The sequence below is a fragment of the Monodelphis domestica genome, chromosome 1 (genome assembly GCF_027887165.1).
Source record: "Monodelphis domestica isolate mMonDom1 chromosome 1, mMonDom1.pri, whole genome shotgun sequence".
NCBI classification, from domain to species: Eukaryota; Metazoa; Chordata; class Mammalia; order Didelphimorphia; family Didelphidae; genus Monodelphis; species Monodelphis domestica.
Genome location: NC_077227.1, coordinates 378631916 through 378647381, shown reverse-complemented (window position 1 = coordinate 378647381; position 15466 = coordinate 378631916). Strand labels below are relative to the sequence as shown.

Below are 15466 nucleotides of genomic sequence, written 5' to 3'. Positions count from 1 at the left end.
CTCTTTTTTTTAAACCCTTACCTTCCATCTTAGAATCAAGAGTGGCAAGAGCTTAGGCAATTGGAGTTAAGTGTCTTGCCCAGGGTCACACAGCTAGGAAATGTCTGTGGTCTCTAGGCCTGGCTCTCTATCCACTGAGCCACCCAGCTGCCCCAGAATCTAGTTCTTTGAACTCCACAACCCATGCTCTTTCCATAAATTTACAACCTTTTAGGTTGCATTCAGCCATACTATGATTTTGGAGCTAAAACAAATCCCCATTCCCATCAGGTGCTTTGTTTTTCTTTGAGTTTTCCCTTTCCCTGTGTTGAAGCAGACCATACATTTTAATTTATAATCTCTAGAATTTTTACCTCTTTTTTGTTCTCTCCCACTGCATTGTCTTTTTTGACCCTCAAGACCAGCTCCTTCCTATTGTATGGATAATGTTAGCATTGTGACTTAAACTATATTTAATTATTGGTCGTCATGGGATATCCCAAATAGTAAAATACCCAAGTCAGTTGGAAATAATGGTGATTTTAATTAATGTAGAGAAAAGGAATTTAAGGAGAAGGAGGGAAAAGGATATAGGATTTCTCTCACCTGGCCTGTGCCAGGGGGAATTTTAAAATCTCTACCTCTAGGTCTCTGAAGAAGATGAGAGACTTCTAAGGGGATAAAGTTGGAAAGTAAATGAGGAAACTCAGCCAGAAACTCACCACCAAACCAGACAAATAGCTTGTAGCCACACTAAGATGCCAGAAGGCTCAGCACACTGCTCTCAGCTAATTCTCCACCGCCAATAAGGATTTTCTAGAGACAGCAAGGGAGTCAAATATATAGACCTTTCACCCCATGTCTCCTCCTCTAAATGACCATTCCTAGTTCTCATCTTCTTTTGATTAGATTATATCTTTAGAGTTACTTCACACTTCTTTGTAAAGTTCACCTTTTGTTAGTTATTTGACCTTTTTCTGATTAATTTAACCTTTATAGTTACTTAACACCTTTTTGTATTAAGAGCTAAAAATAGACTTAGCTTAAAGTTCTCGCTTCACTATAAGGTGAGAACTAAGTACCTTCATTGTTCAATCAGGAGATTACAACTTTATCTTCCCCTAAAGTACGTCTAAGTAGGGTGGAGTAATTTTAAAGTTCACACTATTAATAAAAGAAGAGAACTGTGAGCCATTGTTATTAGGATGAAGACTTTTCCAGAGAGACTAAATTTTAAGCATCTTCACATTATCAGCTTTCTGATTTTATCTATCCATCTCTGGTGTAATAGCTTAAGTGGAGAATAACTGAATCTTGTTCTAAGCCAAGTGATATTAGCAATAGGTTATGTATCTCTTTGCTACCAGCATTTGGTCTTTTCCCTACTTATTGTTTCCACCAAGAAAAGATGAACAAAGGAGATTGAAAGCAATAACATTTAGTTCAATCATTTAAAAAACAAAAAATCCATACCTTCTGTCTTGGTATCAATTCTAAGACAAAAGAGAATAAGGGCTAGGTGATTGGAGTTAAGTGACTTGCCCAATATCAAACAGCTAGGTAGTGTCTCAGGCCAGATTTGAGCCTAGACCCTCCCAATTCCAGGCCTGGAGCTTTATCCTGTGCTACTTAGCTACCCCTCAGATCAGTCATTTTTGAAGATTTAAACTTGGATTAACATTAAATTCAGTATCATTTAGTACTATGCAGTGATGTTGCTCTGAATTCAACATAAGGCACTGAACCATGCTGTCAAAAAAGAATTGTGAAGATACACTTAAAAAGGGTGGGACAAGGAATTCAGTTCTCTGCCTAAATGGGGCAGAACTGCTATTTCATTTATATATATAATAGATATTATATACTCCTACATAATTATATTTTAAATAACTTTGGCTTAAGAAAAGCTTTTGGAGTTACTTATAGATGTTAGTCATCTCTCCTTTCACAACTGCCCCATCACTGATGTTATAATGGTACGTGTGTTAAGCCTGGTGAAAGGGGATGGTTTAAGTAAATTACCAGAAAACTTGCCTCAATTAAACATCTCATTTTTCTGGTGTGATAGTGCTTAGGGGGTGGGGGGTATGGCAACTCTTTAACTATCAGGTCACTTCCTTGCCTGGGATTATTTTTGAAAACCATGCAAGGAATGGAATCAGGTGGAAGCATTGACCCACTTCACCTGCAGTGGGGGAGTTAGTCTGAGAGGCTCATTTCCATGTGAGACCTTTTTCTCTCCCCAAGGAATGGTATCTTATAGTTTGTTAAGCATGGTATATGGGCAGACCAGCTGTTCTCCATCTCCAGCCCAAGAGGAAATGGACTTTAAACTTCAGCATGAGGAATTTCAATTTGATACAAGGAAGAATTTCCTGTCTAAGGACTGTTAACTGCTAGAATGAGTGAATGAAAGAAGTTATGGACTCTCCCTTAGAGAATTTTAAAATATGTAATAACAATACCTCCTATTTGAATTCTGCTTTTAGTTTTTTGCCAATATTTTCTTATCATATAAGGTTGGATATTTTACAGATGAATGCCTAAATTATTTTTTTTATTTGTTTTTCCATTCTAACTATATCACAGATGTTATTATACACTTACAGGTAATAGTTTTCATTTGTCTTTGGCCACATTTTCCCCAAGAAATCATTTTTTGGCATCTTTGATATGCATGTACAATAGGGAGACTGCACATGTGCCACAGTGACCACTTCCCCAGTGATTGTGGGAGCAGCTGGGGACAAAGCAGGGCTGTAAATGCTTCTGTCCTATCATCTTCTACAATGCTCACCTCCAAAACATGAACTTTTCATATACTCACCGTACCACATATCTCTAAAAACTGAAAGTAACCCAAAAGTTATAATGCTTAGGCCTACTGGTCTGTGAAAATAGTTTCAAGTGTTCTCAGTGAAAGAGGTATTGTAACTTTAGCTAACTATAGAGAAGCCTGGAAAGTAGGGGTCAGAATGTGAATTTTTACCCCCCAAACCTCCCCATTGGCAGACTTCTCTTCAATTCCAAAAAGCTCTCTTTCTTTAAGAAAATAGCTGGTCAGGAAGTCCATGGGTAGTACCATCAGGGCCAGGAGTTTTATTTATTGGGGAAAGGGAGAGAGAATAAAATTAACAATGGGATCAGATTATCTTTCCAAAACAATTTCAGAACTCTGGCAAACTACCTTAAAAGAAATTCCTTATTTCTCTTTCATTTAGGAGACCTGGCAGTAGTTTTCTTCATTTTGGCATTAAAAAAATCCCTCTGAATTAATGCCTAGCCAAGAGTATGCATAATAACTTGCACAGAATATTCTTTTAAGAACCTGTTCTCTGGTCAACAGAAAAGGAAGAGCCTGGAATAGTCTAATCACAGCTTCTTCAGAAGCTCAGTAACCATTAAGAATTTACCTCCTGTTCAGGGGTTAGAGATCCTTGGGGAGGGGAACAAAGCTTTACCTTCTCTTATGGAAAAAGGAATGAAGGCTCACTGAGTATGCCTGGCTTGAAGCTGAAAAGTAATTCAACAGACAAGTCACTGAGCTTCATCTTTAGCCTGGGCATGTTCTCAGGGCTTCATAGGTCATAGGAACAGGTTATTTCTTGGGGCCAGTATGAGAACTACTGGAAAGGCAAGGAGAGTCATCTGGAATGCACTGCTTAGAAATGCAAATTGGACCAATGGAATACCTGGTCTTAAAGGGAGTGAAAAGAAATGAATCTTTTTCTCACTTCTCTCCCCATCCCTTATCTTCCAGGTTTTAATAGGAATAAAAACCCATGACAGGAAATGAAATCACTAAATCTCCCTATATCCCACAGTTTAGACTGAATACAATATTATACTCTTTTCTCTACGGACAAATACCCAACAAAATATCAGATCCCATTTTGTCACCTAGACTTCTCTTTTATCTTTAAGCGGGGAAAGGAAATAGATGTGTGCCTCCCTTTGCAATTCAGATTTTTCTTCTCTCATCCCAGAAGATGATCTGGAAAAGAAATCCTAGAGGGTACAAAGAGCCATGGGAGATCTCTGGTCAATTGCATTCTAGAAAATAATTCTACTGGAGGATGTTTAATCCCATAGCTGCATTAATATCACCCAATCTCAGAAAGGTGAAATAGTTTCATTCTAAGACACCTCAAGATGAGAGTGGGCAAGAAAGAAAGAAATAAGGAAGATGTCTGCTAAGCTCATAGAGACTCTTTCTAGGCCTAAGCCTAAAGGAGAACAATTCATTTCTTCCCTCCTATCAAGAAGTAGAAAAGACAAACTCAGAAGGAAATGCCTTAATTCTCCTTTAATTCACTTCCCCACAGATCTTGGGTTTCTTTACAGGCCTGAGATAAGGATTATCAATAAGATTTTCTTCCCCAGTCTGGCTTCCTGACAAGGAAGCATTCTGCTGTAGAACTGAAGCATTCTCTTTCTCAGCACTTGATTCATCCATATTGATGTGGAGAGGAAGGATCTCTGTGTCTGTCTGTTCATCCTGTTCCAAAGAATCAGTCTCTTCCATCTGCTGCATCTCCAGTTCAGATGGAAGAAGGGCTGTCAGGTAGGGAATGGTAAAGGGTCGTGCAGCAATCAATGGAAATGTGCTGACATCATCTTTGAAAAGACTCTGTGTCTTGCCTGTCTTGGCCATAAAACGGGTAAGTGCCCGTTCCACATCACGCCTCTGTGATGCAGCTTTTTCCCGAAGGACCTGGTAGTCTGACAGGGGCTCATGATACATCGGTGTTTTGATGTAGGTATGAGGATCAGGGAATTCAGGGAAATGGCTAGGGACATGAGGTGGGTGAGACTTTTTCTGTCTAGCAGTCAGGGCTTTGGGAGTCACAGGTCCACTGGTGACGGGAGGTGCTGTGATGACCATCCTCTGGGATCGCATTGCATACGCAGGGAGAGTTTCCACATTGAAACCCATCTCAACAAGTGTCACCACAATGTCTGACAGTGTTGGCTGTGTCCTGGCTGTGTGCTCACAATAGGATTTAGCACTCCTCCCAATTTCCAACAGGTAGCTTTGTAGCATCTCAGTTAGTGTTTCTACTGATGCTTTCTGAGCACTCTCAAACCCAGCCTCTGTCAGCAAGGAGCTCACAACTACCTGAAGGCGCCTCCTCCAAGCCAAATAGTAGTTGTCTTCAGGGGTGGAGTCCTGCTTGCTTCCTGAGCCACCAGCCCCAGCAGTTGCAGCTGTGTTGGCCATCTTGAATCTGAAAAAATTGAAGAGATACTGTGATATAGTATGTGTTTGAGTGTAGTTTTGGGTTTGGATCCAGAAAGGCTTGGGTTCAAGTCCTTCCATTGATACTGTAACAAATAAAGGAGTGATTGGAATAAACTGTTACAGATAAAAGAGTGGTTGGCATAAACTGAGACCGTGAAAATATGGTTTCAAGACAGTGTCTTGAGTTAAATTAAATATAAAGTTGTTGCCAGGGAAAAATTCTCAAATACAAAATGTACCCAAGTCAGCTGGGTTTTATGAAGATTTTAATTAATACAAATTAAAGAATTAGTGAAAGGGAGAGAGAGAGTAAGAGGAAATAATGAGAAAAAGGGTAGGCCAGCCTAGGCCAAAGCCTTAAGAGAGAGATCAGTCAGTCTTTAATCCACTCACCACAAGATTTGTCCCAAGCAAGATTCTAGTGTTCAGAGAGACCCTCCAGTTTAGTTCCTGAGCTCCACTTCAGCTTCCAAGACTGAATTTTTCTTCAGAGAGAGTTTTTTTCTTCAGTTTTTGACCTCGTTTTAAAGAGAATTTTCTCCTATGTCACCTCCCCTAAGTTCTCACATCTATCAATCATAGTAGACGTTTTCACAGGACTGACCATTCTTAATTCACCCCTGAGTAGACTAAGCTTTTGAGTAATTTCACACCTGAGTAGACTAAAACATCACACCTCTTGCTAAGCTTGCTTGAACCTTTAGTGATTAATTTGACCTTCATAGGTACTTAACACCTTTTTGTATTAGATCTAAAGATAGACTTAGCTTAAGTGCTTGGCCTCACTATAAGTATGGGTTAAGTACTTTTCATTGTTCAGTAAAGAGTTTACAACTTTATCTTCCCTTAAAGTATGCTTAAGTATGGGTGGAGTAATGTTAGAGTTCTCACATTCCTGACTAAGTCCCTTCATTGTTTAAAATGGGGGAATGGTCTTAACCAAGTGTTCTGAAGTAGGGTCTGAGAATTTTTAAGATTCACAATACTTTACTGTTTGACCATAGGCAAGTATGCCCTCTCTGAGCCTCAGTTTCCTTATATGTAAAATGGAAATTATAATATGTAACACTTAAAAGAGTGGTTGGCTAAAACTGACCGCGAAAATGTGTAAATGGCCAAACTGTAAGGTTTTGGCCACACTGGTAAAGATTATTTTAATATATAAAACCAAGACGCTAAAAATTAAGTGGTTGCCATGGGAAAATTCTGAAAATATGAAATACCCAAGTCAGCTGGGTTTTATGGAGATTTTAATTAATAAAAATAAAGGAATTAAGAAAAAGGAGAGAGAATAAGAGAAATATAGTATGAAGGGCCTAGGCCAAAATGGCCTAGGCCTGAGCCTTAAGAGAGAGAGACTAAGTCAGTCTTTAATCACTCACCACAAAATTTGTCCCAAGCAAGATTCTAGTGTTCAGAGAGACCCAGCTACTCCAACTAGTCTGAGTTCCAATTCAGCTACCAAAGCTGAATTCCCTTTCAGCCACTGAGACAGAGACTAGCCTCCAATTCAGATCATTGCTGAATTAACTTCAGAGGCCTTTCTGACCTCCTTTTAAAGAGAATTTTCTCCTATGTCACCTCCCCTAAGTTTTCACATCTAGAATCACAATAGACGTTTTCCAAAGAACTGACCATTCTTAATTCACACCTGAGTAGACTAAAACTAAAGTAATTCACACCTGTTATCACCTTCTCTGGGTAGACTAAAACCTCATACCTCTTGCTAAGCTTGCTTGAACTTTTAGTGATTAATTTGACCTTCATAGGTACTTAGCACCTTTTTGTATTAGATCTAAAAATAGACCCAGTTTAAGGGTTTTAGCTTTACTTTAAGTATGGGTTAAGTACTTTTCATTGTTCAGTAAGGAGTTCACAACTTTATCTTCCCCTAAAGTGTGTTTAAGTATGGGTGGAGTAATGTAAAGTTCTCACATACCTTCCTAAGTACCTCCATTGTTTAAAATGGGGAATAGCCTTAACCAAATGTTTTAAGGTCGAGTCTGAGAAATTTTAAGATTCACAAATACTTGTATGGTATCTACCTTAAGGGTTGTTATGAGTCAAATTAGATCTCATAGTCTAATAATATTTATGAAAATATTAGTTTTTCATGTGAGCTGTTATTAATTTTTTATTTTTTTATTTATAAATAAATTAAAATTTTATTAATTTTTTAACCTTTACCTTCTATCCTAGCTATAATTCTGAGACAGAAAAGCAAGGGCTAAACGATGGGGGTTAAGTGGCTCGCTCAGGGTTACACAACTAGGAAATGTCTGTGGTCAGATCTGAACCCAGGACCTCCCATCTTCAGGTCTGGCTATCTATTCAGTGACCCACCTACCTGCACCTTTTTTTTTCTTTTAACCTTTACTTTCTGCCTTAGACTTAGAAATATTAGTTCTATGGCAGAAGAATAACAACTAAGCAATGGGGGTTACGTGACTTGACCAGGGTCTCACAGCTCAGAGTGTCTTGAGGCCAGATTTGAACCCAGGAACTCCCATTTCCAGATCTGGTTCTCTATCCATTGAGCCACCTCAATGTCCAGGATGTATATTTCTGGGACCAAAGTGGTCATTAAACTTAATCTGAGTTCTGCTGCCATTTTAGTGGTGTTTCTGTTTAACTATTCATACTCATTGTATATATTCTCCTCATTCCAATTTCTCTGCCTTTTGTCCCATCAGTACATACAGATCTCCTGTTGTCTCTCTGAATTCTTTATATGGAATGGACCCTATAGCCTTCATCTCTGGAGAGTGTTAATATCTCATAGAGATGAGGTGTGTTGGTAAAAGTTCAACAGTGGCCTTCTGAAATGCAAGACACACTTTTCAGTTTGATCTGTATTATTATGAACATTTTCTTATGTCTAGACAATCAGCAAAACAGTAAACCTAGCCCTGATCTGTAGCAGTTGCCAGTTTCAAGGTGTAAGTGCTCACCCTGAAAATTTAATAATTGGTTCTGAGCCCATGCAGGGAGTACCACGGGATTCATTTACCTGAAGGCCAGGGAGGAGTCCTCTAGAGGTCCCTAAATTGGAAGATTCTACACAAGTCACCTTCAGGCATGACTATGTCCTGGGACAATTGGAGTGCACTGGAAGTGCAAAGCTCCCAGTGGTTAGGTCTGTTTCTGTGCCTTTAAGTTTCCTACTAGTCTGTGCCAACTTGAGATGGCCCCCACCCTTCACAGTGCCAGCTCTCTGAGCAAGATTCTTGCCCACCACCCCCTTGGGCTGAGCCATTGCTTCTGCTGCCCAACTTCTTGCTGGTCCTTCTCTCTTTAATTTGAGCTGGCAGATTTCAAGTGGAGGAAGAACCTTTTCTAAACACATTCTAAGCTTCTTCTCTAGCTGAAGAGATGATGAAGGAGAAAAGTGTTCCATGGCTTGTGTCCCAGAACAGTTTACAAAACAATGTACTTAACCCTAATCAGTCACAGGAGGTACCTCCTAGCTCTTGCCAGCTCTGGTCTCCCCAGGCTTAACACCATCTGCAGTGTTGCTCCTAGGGACTTGGGGGCTGACATGACTTGACCCAGCTCTCTGACTTTCCCCATGTGATTCTTTTAATGAAGAATTCCTCTCCCTCCTTCCAGTGCCTGGCAGTTTCCTCCTCCCCTGTCTTCCTATCCCTTAAATACCCAAGTGTGAGAGATGGGAACCAATGACTTAGCCTATGGTAGAAGAGAAACTTAGGCTAATTCAATTGCCTCTAATTTGGTCGGTGTGTTATGTAGCTTTAAGAAGCATAGGGATTTCCAAAAGCATGCTTGGGAAATTTGTTCTTTTTGGCCACATCTGCATCTGTGCACTGTAGCTATTTGACCTTTGGCTTATTGCTTAAGTTTGCATATGTGAGGTTACACAATATGCTTAAGGAACTGTCAGGATCTGATTTTCCACTGTTACAAAAGGCTATGGAAACCCTAAACCACTTCCCTGACTTGCTCTGGAGAGGGCATTATAGGGGGCTCAGAACCAGAGTTAGAGGGTCTGTTTCTCATCCCTATGCCAAAGCTTCGCTAATTTGGACTGCTTGGGGACAGGACAGGCCCATCGATTCTGTATTACATCAAGTCTGTATTATAGGTTTTTTAAAAATGAAATCCTTTCAAGTACCTAGAGTAACTTAGCTAGTGTTTCCTAGGTGAGATCTGTTAGGAGATCTATTTTAGTTTATTTATTTATTTTACTTAAAACTGAGCACAAGGATATTTTTATTTACATTAAATTACAATGTGCTAGAAACGTGTGAGTCTCCTCCCCACCCCCAACACACACACACAAAAAAAAAACAAAAAAAAAACGACCACCCCTTCTTGCTCTACTCCAAGTCAGGCAGCTACTGCCTTCAGGCAACCCTCAGTTTCTCTATGCATGGACCATCTGCCTGGCCAGGTACCGGTCTCTTGCTGACATGACAGTCTCTTTGTTGTGCTTTGAAAACTTGCTCAGTGTCTAGGGAGGCTTCTCTCGATGGCACTTTGACTCCTGTGATCCTTTGGGGCTGGGGGCCCTCTCCCAGGCTCCTCCCCTGATGGAGCCATCCTCCCCACACAGCCTGTCCTATGCCCCAGAACCAGAGCGGCTTCCCTCCCTCTCTTGAGCCAGCTCCAAAGGTCTGGTGCTTGGCTCTTTCTCTGTGTATTTCTCCTGTCCATTTCTCTTCCTCTCCTTGGAATGGCCTTTGCCCCTGTCCCTGATCTCCCCCTTCGCCTTACCACGAAGCTCTTCGCTGTTTCTTGGCCTGGCCCTTTCTCATCCCCTGGAGGGCTGCTTCTCCCTTTCCTCTTCCTGCCTGTGCTCTGGGTGTATCTTCCTTTCTCTTCTCTCTCAATCTTCCTGTTCTCGCCTCTTGTAGATGTGGTCTTTATTGCTGTCTTCCCTGGACCTGTGCTGATCTGGTTTTTCTTTATGGTGACCACTTTCAGGATGTCTGTGAGGCTCCCTGATGTAGCTCTCATGGGTGAGGTCCTGATGCTGGTCACCTCTGTCTCTTGTCACTGTCCTGGAGCTCTTGGTGTGGCTCCGGCTCTGGTGGTCTCTGACCTCCCCCGAGGAGCTGGAGTGGGCCTGGCTTCTTTCACTCTGGTAGCCGCTCTCATTCCTGTGGCTCCATCAACTCTTGTCTTCAGTTTTATCATCATCTTCACTGCTCTCCACATCAAGGTCACTGTCTGCATCAGGGTTTTCATCTTTCACTTTGGTTTTGGGTACAGCTCTATTGACTGGGACTCTGTGGTCTGGATTTAATTCATCAGAATAACCCCGTGGCTTCTCCTCTTTTATCCTAGAACTAGCTTCCCGAAGGCTGCATTCAGGCACTTCTCCAACTGCTTGATTCAAAAGATGCCTATAAAATCCACTGAGGTCTTTCTGCTTGGTCACATCCAGACGAGCTTCCAGGGCAGTGGCTGTCCTCTCTCTGCTTCCTCAGCTCTCTCTTGAAGCTTCTTTTTATAAGCAGATGTCACAAATGCCTCTTTATCATCAAATTCTCCCTTTTCCATTTCTTGTTCTTTCTGGATTTTCTTTTCCATTCTTTTCTCTTGCTCCTTTTTTCTTAACTGCTTTTAGCAGGCTGTGGATATACTTAGGCTTTCTGTCTTTTACTAAAAGCAATTTAGGATTACTTTCTTCCTTTTTCTGCTGCATATCATCATAAATACTGTCATATTCATACACAGTGGCATCTTCTGCAAGGGCCTTTTGAATTTAAAGTTTGGTCTGTTTCATCATTTGTTTCTGGCAGGCTGCTCTCTGAATACTGTCACTCACAGAGGTCTCCTCATCAGAATCATTGTCAAACACTGATGTCTTCTGCAAAATGGGTTTCTGCAACTGCTGTGCTTTCTTTGGGAAAATGAGCCCATACTGCCTGCTCAGGGCCACCATTTTGATCTGACATAGGAGATTTATTTTAATGAAAAGACAAGGATGATTTGTAATCAGCATAGAATCATAGAATTTTTAAGTTAGAAGAGGACTTCAAGATCATCAAGTCCAATTTTCTTATTATGCAACTGAGGAACTCTTGTTCTGGAGAAATCAAATGCTCATAGCCATGAAAGAGGCAACTTAAGTGGCCTACTAGATAAAGTCTTGTCAGATAATTTTAGGATTGTGCCTTTAAATCTAGATTTAAGTGGTCACCAAATAAAATTCTCAAGTCAGTCTGGAAATTTATGGTAATTTACTTAATATAGAGGGAAGGAATTTAAGGAGGAGAAAGAGGACATAGGATTTCTCCTACCTGGCCTATGCCAGAGGGAGTTTTAAACTCCCTGCCTCTAGGTCTCTGAAGAAGATTAGAGGCTTCTGAGAGGAAAAAGTTGGAAAGTAAAGGAGGAAAATTCAGCCAGAAACTCACCACCAAACTAGATAATAGCTTGTAGCCACGCTAAGATGCCCAAAGGCTCAGCACACAGCTCTCAGCTAAACTCTCCACTGCAAATCAGGGAAAGAGAGAGTGACCTTGAGGAAGGAAAAATCTCAAATATTTAGACCTTTCATCCTTGTGTCTCCTCCTCTAAATTTTCATGTCTACCAATCATATCAAAGGCTTTTCTCCAGGACTGCCCATACTTTTAGTTCTCACCTTCTTTGATTTGATTACATCTTTAGAGTTACTTCACACTTCTTTGTGAAGTTTACCTTTTGTGAGTTACTTGACCTTTTAGTGATTAATTTAACCTTTACAGTTACTTAACACCTTTTTGTATTAGATCTAAAAATAGACTTAGCTTAAAGTTTTAGCTTGACTATAAGGTGAGAACTAAGTCTCTTCATTGTTCAATCAGCAGATTACAATTTTATCTTCCCCCAAAGGTAAGTATGTATCTTAAGTATCTTAAGTAGGGTGCAGTAATTTAAAAGTTCCCAAGACATTCCTGATTCTGTTAGACCAAGTAGGAGGTAGCTGAATCAAATCTCAAGTAACAGGTCTGAGTAGGGTGGGGTAGTTTTAAAGTTCACAGCCTGGAATCTGGAAGTCCTGAGTTCAAATCTCATCTCAGATACTTATCCAGTGTGACCAGAGGGAAGTCACTTAACCTCTTTCTGTCTCAATTTCCTCAACTATAAAATGGAGTCATAATCCCACCTACTTCCTAGGGTAGTTGTGAGGGAAGAATGAGATTTGTACAGTGCTTAACACAGTTCCTGACATAATAGGCATTTAATAAATGCTTGTTTCCTTTCTTCCTTACATCTATCCTATTATAAATAGGCAATTTAAGTATTAAGAGTTGAAGTCTTTATCTTCTTTTCTCTTTTTAATATACATTTTTAATAGTGAGAAAAAAGTCATCTTGCCTCCCCCCCAATCATGAGATTTCAAATTAATGAGGTTTTTGTAGTATTTAACAATACCCTAGAGTATCTGGGTATCTGGATTGATGAATGTGTGTTATTGCCAAGTGTCTACACCCCAGTTCTCTGGGTGGAAGGTGAGAAAGAAAAGTTCTAAGCCTGAGGAACAACATGTGTGCTTATATTCCTGAAGTTCACATCTGCTGAAAACCATAAAGAATTTAGAAGTTTACAGGGCATATAAAGCAACTCTTTATATATTACATATCTAGAAGCATCTATAAATAGAACATATTACCCCTTCTGGAAGGCATAGTGGTATAATGGTTAGAGTAAAGGAGTTAGAACCAGAAGAAACTGTTCTGTCATTTACTAGCTATGTGGCCCTAAACAAATCACTTCACTTCTCTTGGTGTCAGTTTCCTTATCTGTCAAGAAGAGCTCAGAATCCCTATAGCTCTGTAAGGGGAGAAAGGGGTTATATTCTAAAAGGCTGGACTGGGTTCTATTTAAAATAGCATCACCAGGAATTTATATGAATTACAAAGAGATTTATTTTCAATTTATTTACAAAATATAGAAAGAGTACATAAAATCAGAGAGAGGATAGGGTAAGAGAAGTTAGTGCCTAAGCATGAACTAAGTTGCCCCTGGCTCAACCTGGGCAGGGAGAGTTAGTTTCGAGGGCTCTCGAAGGCAAAGCTGAGGACTTGGGGAAAACTCTCAAGAGGTGGGTCTCTCCTGAGGCTAGTTTCCTCAGAAAATATCCAGGAAAGGAGTCAGCCTTTTCACTCACCATGTATGTGTCAGTTCAATGGGAAGAGACCTAAGAACAGCCTCATTCAGGTCCAGTCAGCAGATTCTTCTCCAGTCTCAACTCAAACTCAGAACTCCACTCAGAAAGTTGTAACTCCCTTTTAAAGATACTTTCTTTTGGGTCACTTCCTGTGCCTTCCCCTAATTACCAATTACAGGTGAAGCTTTGCTTTAAGACTGCCCAGGGGCAGTTAGTTTCATTCTGATTGATTCATCACCCACTATTGCCCAGGTGGGTCACAGACTCTGTCTCCCACCCCCACTCAAGTGTGAATGGGGTGTTTACACTTTTGGTGATTGGATCTAAAAATAGGCAGGGTTACAATTTCATCTTCCCAATTAGGGGAGAGTTAAATTTAATCTTCACAGCTCTTAAGCTCATAATAAATTTGTGAGGTAAAATCAGAACTCTGTGAATTCCTTTGCAAACCCTAAAATATCACATAAGTATCAAACAACCATCAAGTTATTTATTTTTTAAAAGCCCTTACCTTCCATCTTGGAATTAGTAAGGGCTAGGCAGTGGGGTCAAGTGACTTGCCCAGGGTCACACAGCTAAGAAGTGTCTGAGGTCAAATTTGAACCTAGGACCTCCCTCTCTAGGCCTGGCTCTCAATCCACTGAGCTACCCAGCTGCCCCCCATCAAGTAATTGATTAAAAACTTAACCTAAAAGTGAACATTATGTATAGCTACAAAACTGTTTAAAGAACAACTTGTGAGTGTCTATCTCTAGAGAAAGAACCAATAAATACATTTTTATTGTTGTTGATTGAGACCTTCTTTAGTGCAAGAGAAAAAGAGGATTTTAATGTAACCAACCATCCAGCAACAACAACAACAACAACATCAAAAAACAGCTGGGTAGCTCAGTGGATTGAGAGCCAGGCCTAGAGAGGGAGGTCCTAGGTTCAAATCTGGCCTGACACTTCCCTGCTGTGTGACCCTGGGCAAGTCACTTCACCCCCATTGCCTAGCCCTTGCCACTCTTCTGCCTTGGAGCCAATACATAGTATTGATTCCAAGAGGGAAGGTCAGGGTTTAAAAAAAGAAACAACAACAACAAAAAAAACCCTTTACTATGTTCTAGGTGCTGTGCAAAGTTCTGGGGATAACAAGTCAAAAGTGAAATGATCCCTGTCCTCAAGGATCTTCCACTTTAATGAAATGTCTTTGTTGTTTTTTATGTTCAATCTCTCTGTGTAGACTGTTAACCCCAGAAAAATACAGAGCTACTAAAAGAGTCAGAAAAAGCAAGTCTTTAATCAGGAGAGGGATAGAGTTCAATATTCTGCTGCCACAAAGTCCAAGGGCCTAAAAACCGCACACAACCACAGGCTCTGGCACTCTGGCAACAGTATCTCTGAGAGGATCACCATGCTAGATGATTCTCCAAAGGACAATAGAACTCCTATACCTTTTGGGAAACTAAGGACAAAGGAAGTAACATTGACTGGCATTACCATGGTTACAAGGAAATGGGAAGCCCAAGACAGGATTATCAGGGAGAGGCTGATGCTTTGCAATGGATACAAAAGGGAAGGGGTCAGCCCTGGACTGGACTGCCTGGGAGAAGTCTTAGCTACAGTGGGAGAAACTACTAAGACCAAAGGGTTAACATTTGATTGAAGTCTCCCTTAGGTTCTATTGTTCTGTCTGAAATGAGTGAGTCTGAGACTTCCCAGGGTTTGTTCTCAGTAGTCAGGGGTAGACTTGGGTCTCCAGATTTCAAGTTGACAAGACCTTTAAGAGTCTACACCTGGGTGATTCTTAGGTCATTTTCACAGTGTAAAGCAAGCATCAGTTAGCATTTATTTGAGTCTTGCCGTGATACTGCTGTGCCTCCAATTATCTCAGCTTCTCAATCAAACTGCAGCTTATGCTGTATGGGAAGATAACCTTTTCTAATCACTGTGTGTTGTCTATTCAGCATCCCTTTGTCAGCAAAATCACCAGCAACAAAGCTCTTAGAGAGCTGGTAGCTGAAGCAAAGGCTGAAGTGATGGAAGAAATTGAAGACAACAGGGAGGAAGGAGAAGATGATGACTCAACAGAAACAGTGCCTGTAAGTCTAACTCTTAAAAAACCTGCTACTTTTTGCAAGGC

At 40.5% G+C, this 15466-nt stretch overlaps 2 protein-coding genes and 1 pseudogene across 4 annotated transcripts in view; 1 reads left to right on the top strand and 2 right to left on the bottom strand.

The window, feature by feature from the left end:
* The window catches only part of LOC100026499 (serine/threonine-protein kinase 10), a 148745-nt gene that overhangs the window by 78309 nt on the left and 54970 nt on the right, over positions 1-15466 (top strand). For all 3 annotated transcript variants that reach the window (XM_056811575.1, XM_056811576.1, XM_056811577.1), the window contains one exon: positions 15291-15425. In XM_056811575.1, the coding sequence (XP_056667553.1) occupies positions 15291-15425 (135 nt within the window). The remainder of the gene's footprint in view (positions 1-15290; positions 15426-15466) is intronic.
* On the bottom strand, positions 3981-13616 carry LOC103099802 (transcription initiation factor TFIID subunit 8-like). The gene is made up of 2 exons (XM_056811579.1): positions 13342-13616; positions 3981-5207 (listed from the first exon to the last, which is right to left on the bottom strand). The coding sequence occupies exon 2, from the start codon at positions 5198-5200 to the stop codon at positions 4286-4288; it is 915 nt and encodes a 304-aa protein (XP_056667557.1). The 5' UTR covers positions 5201-5207; positions 13342-13616; the 3' UTR covers positions 3981-4285.
* On the bottom strand, positions 9557-11155 carry LOC107649630 (nuclear speckle splicing regulatory protein 1-like; annotated as a pseudogene).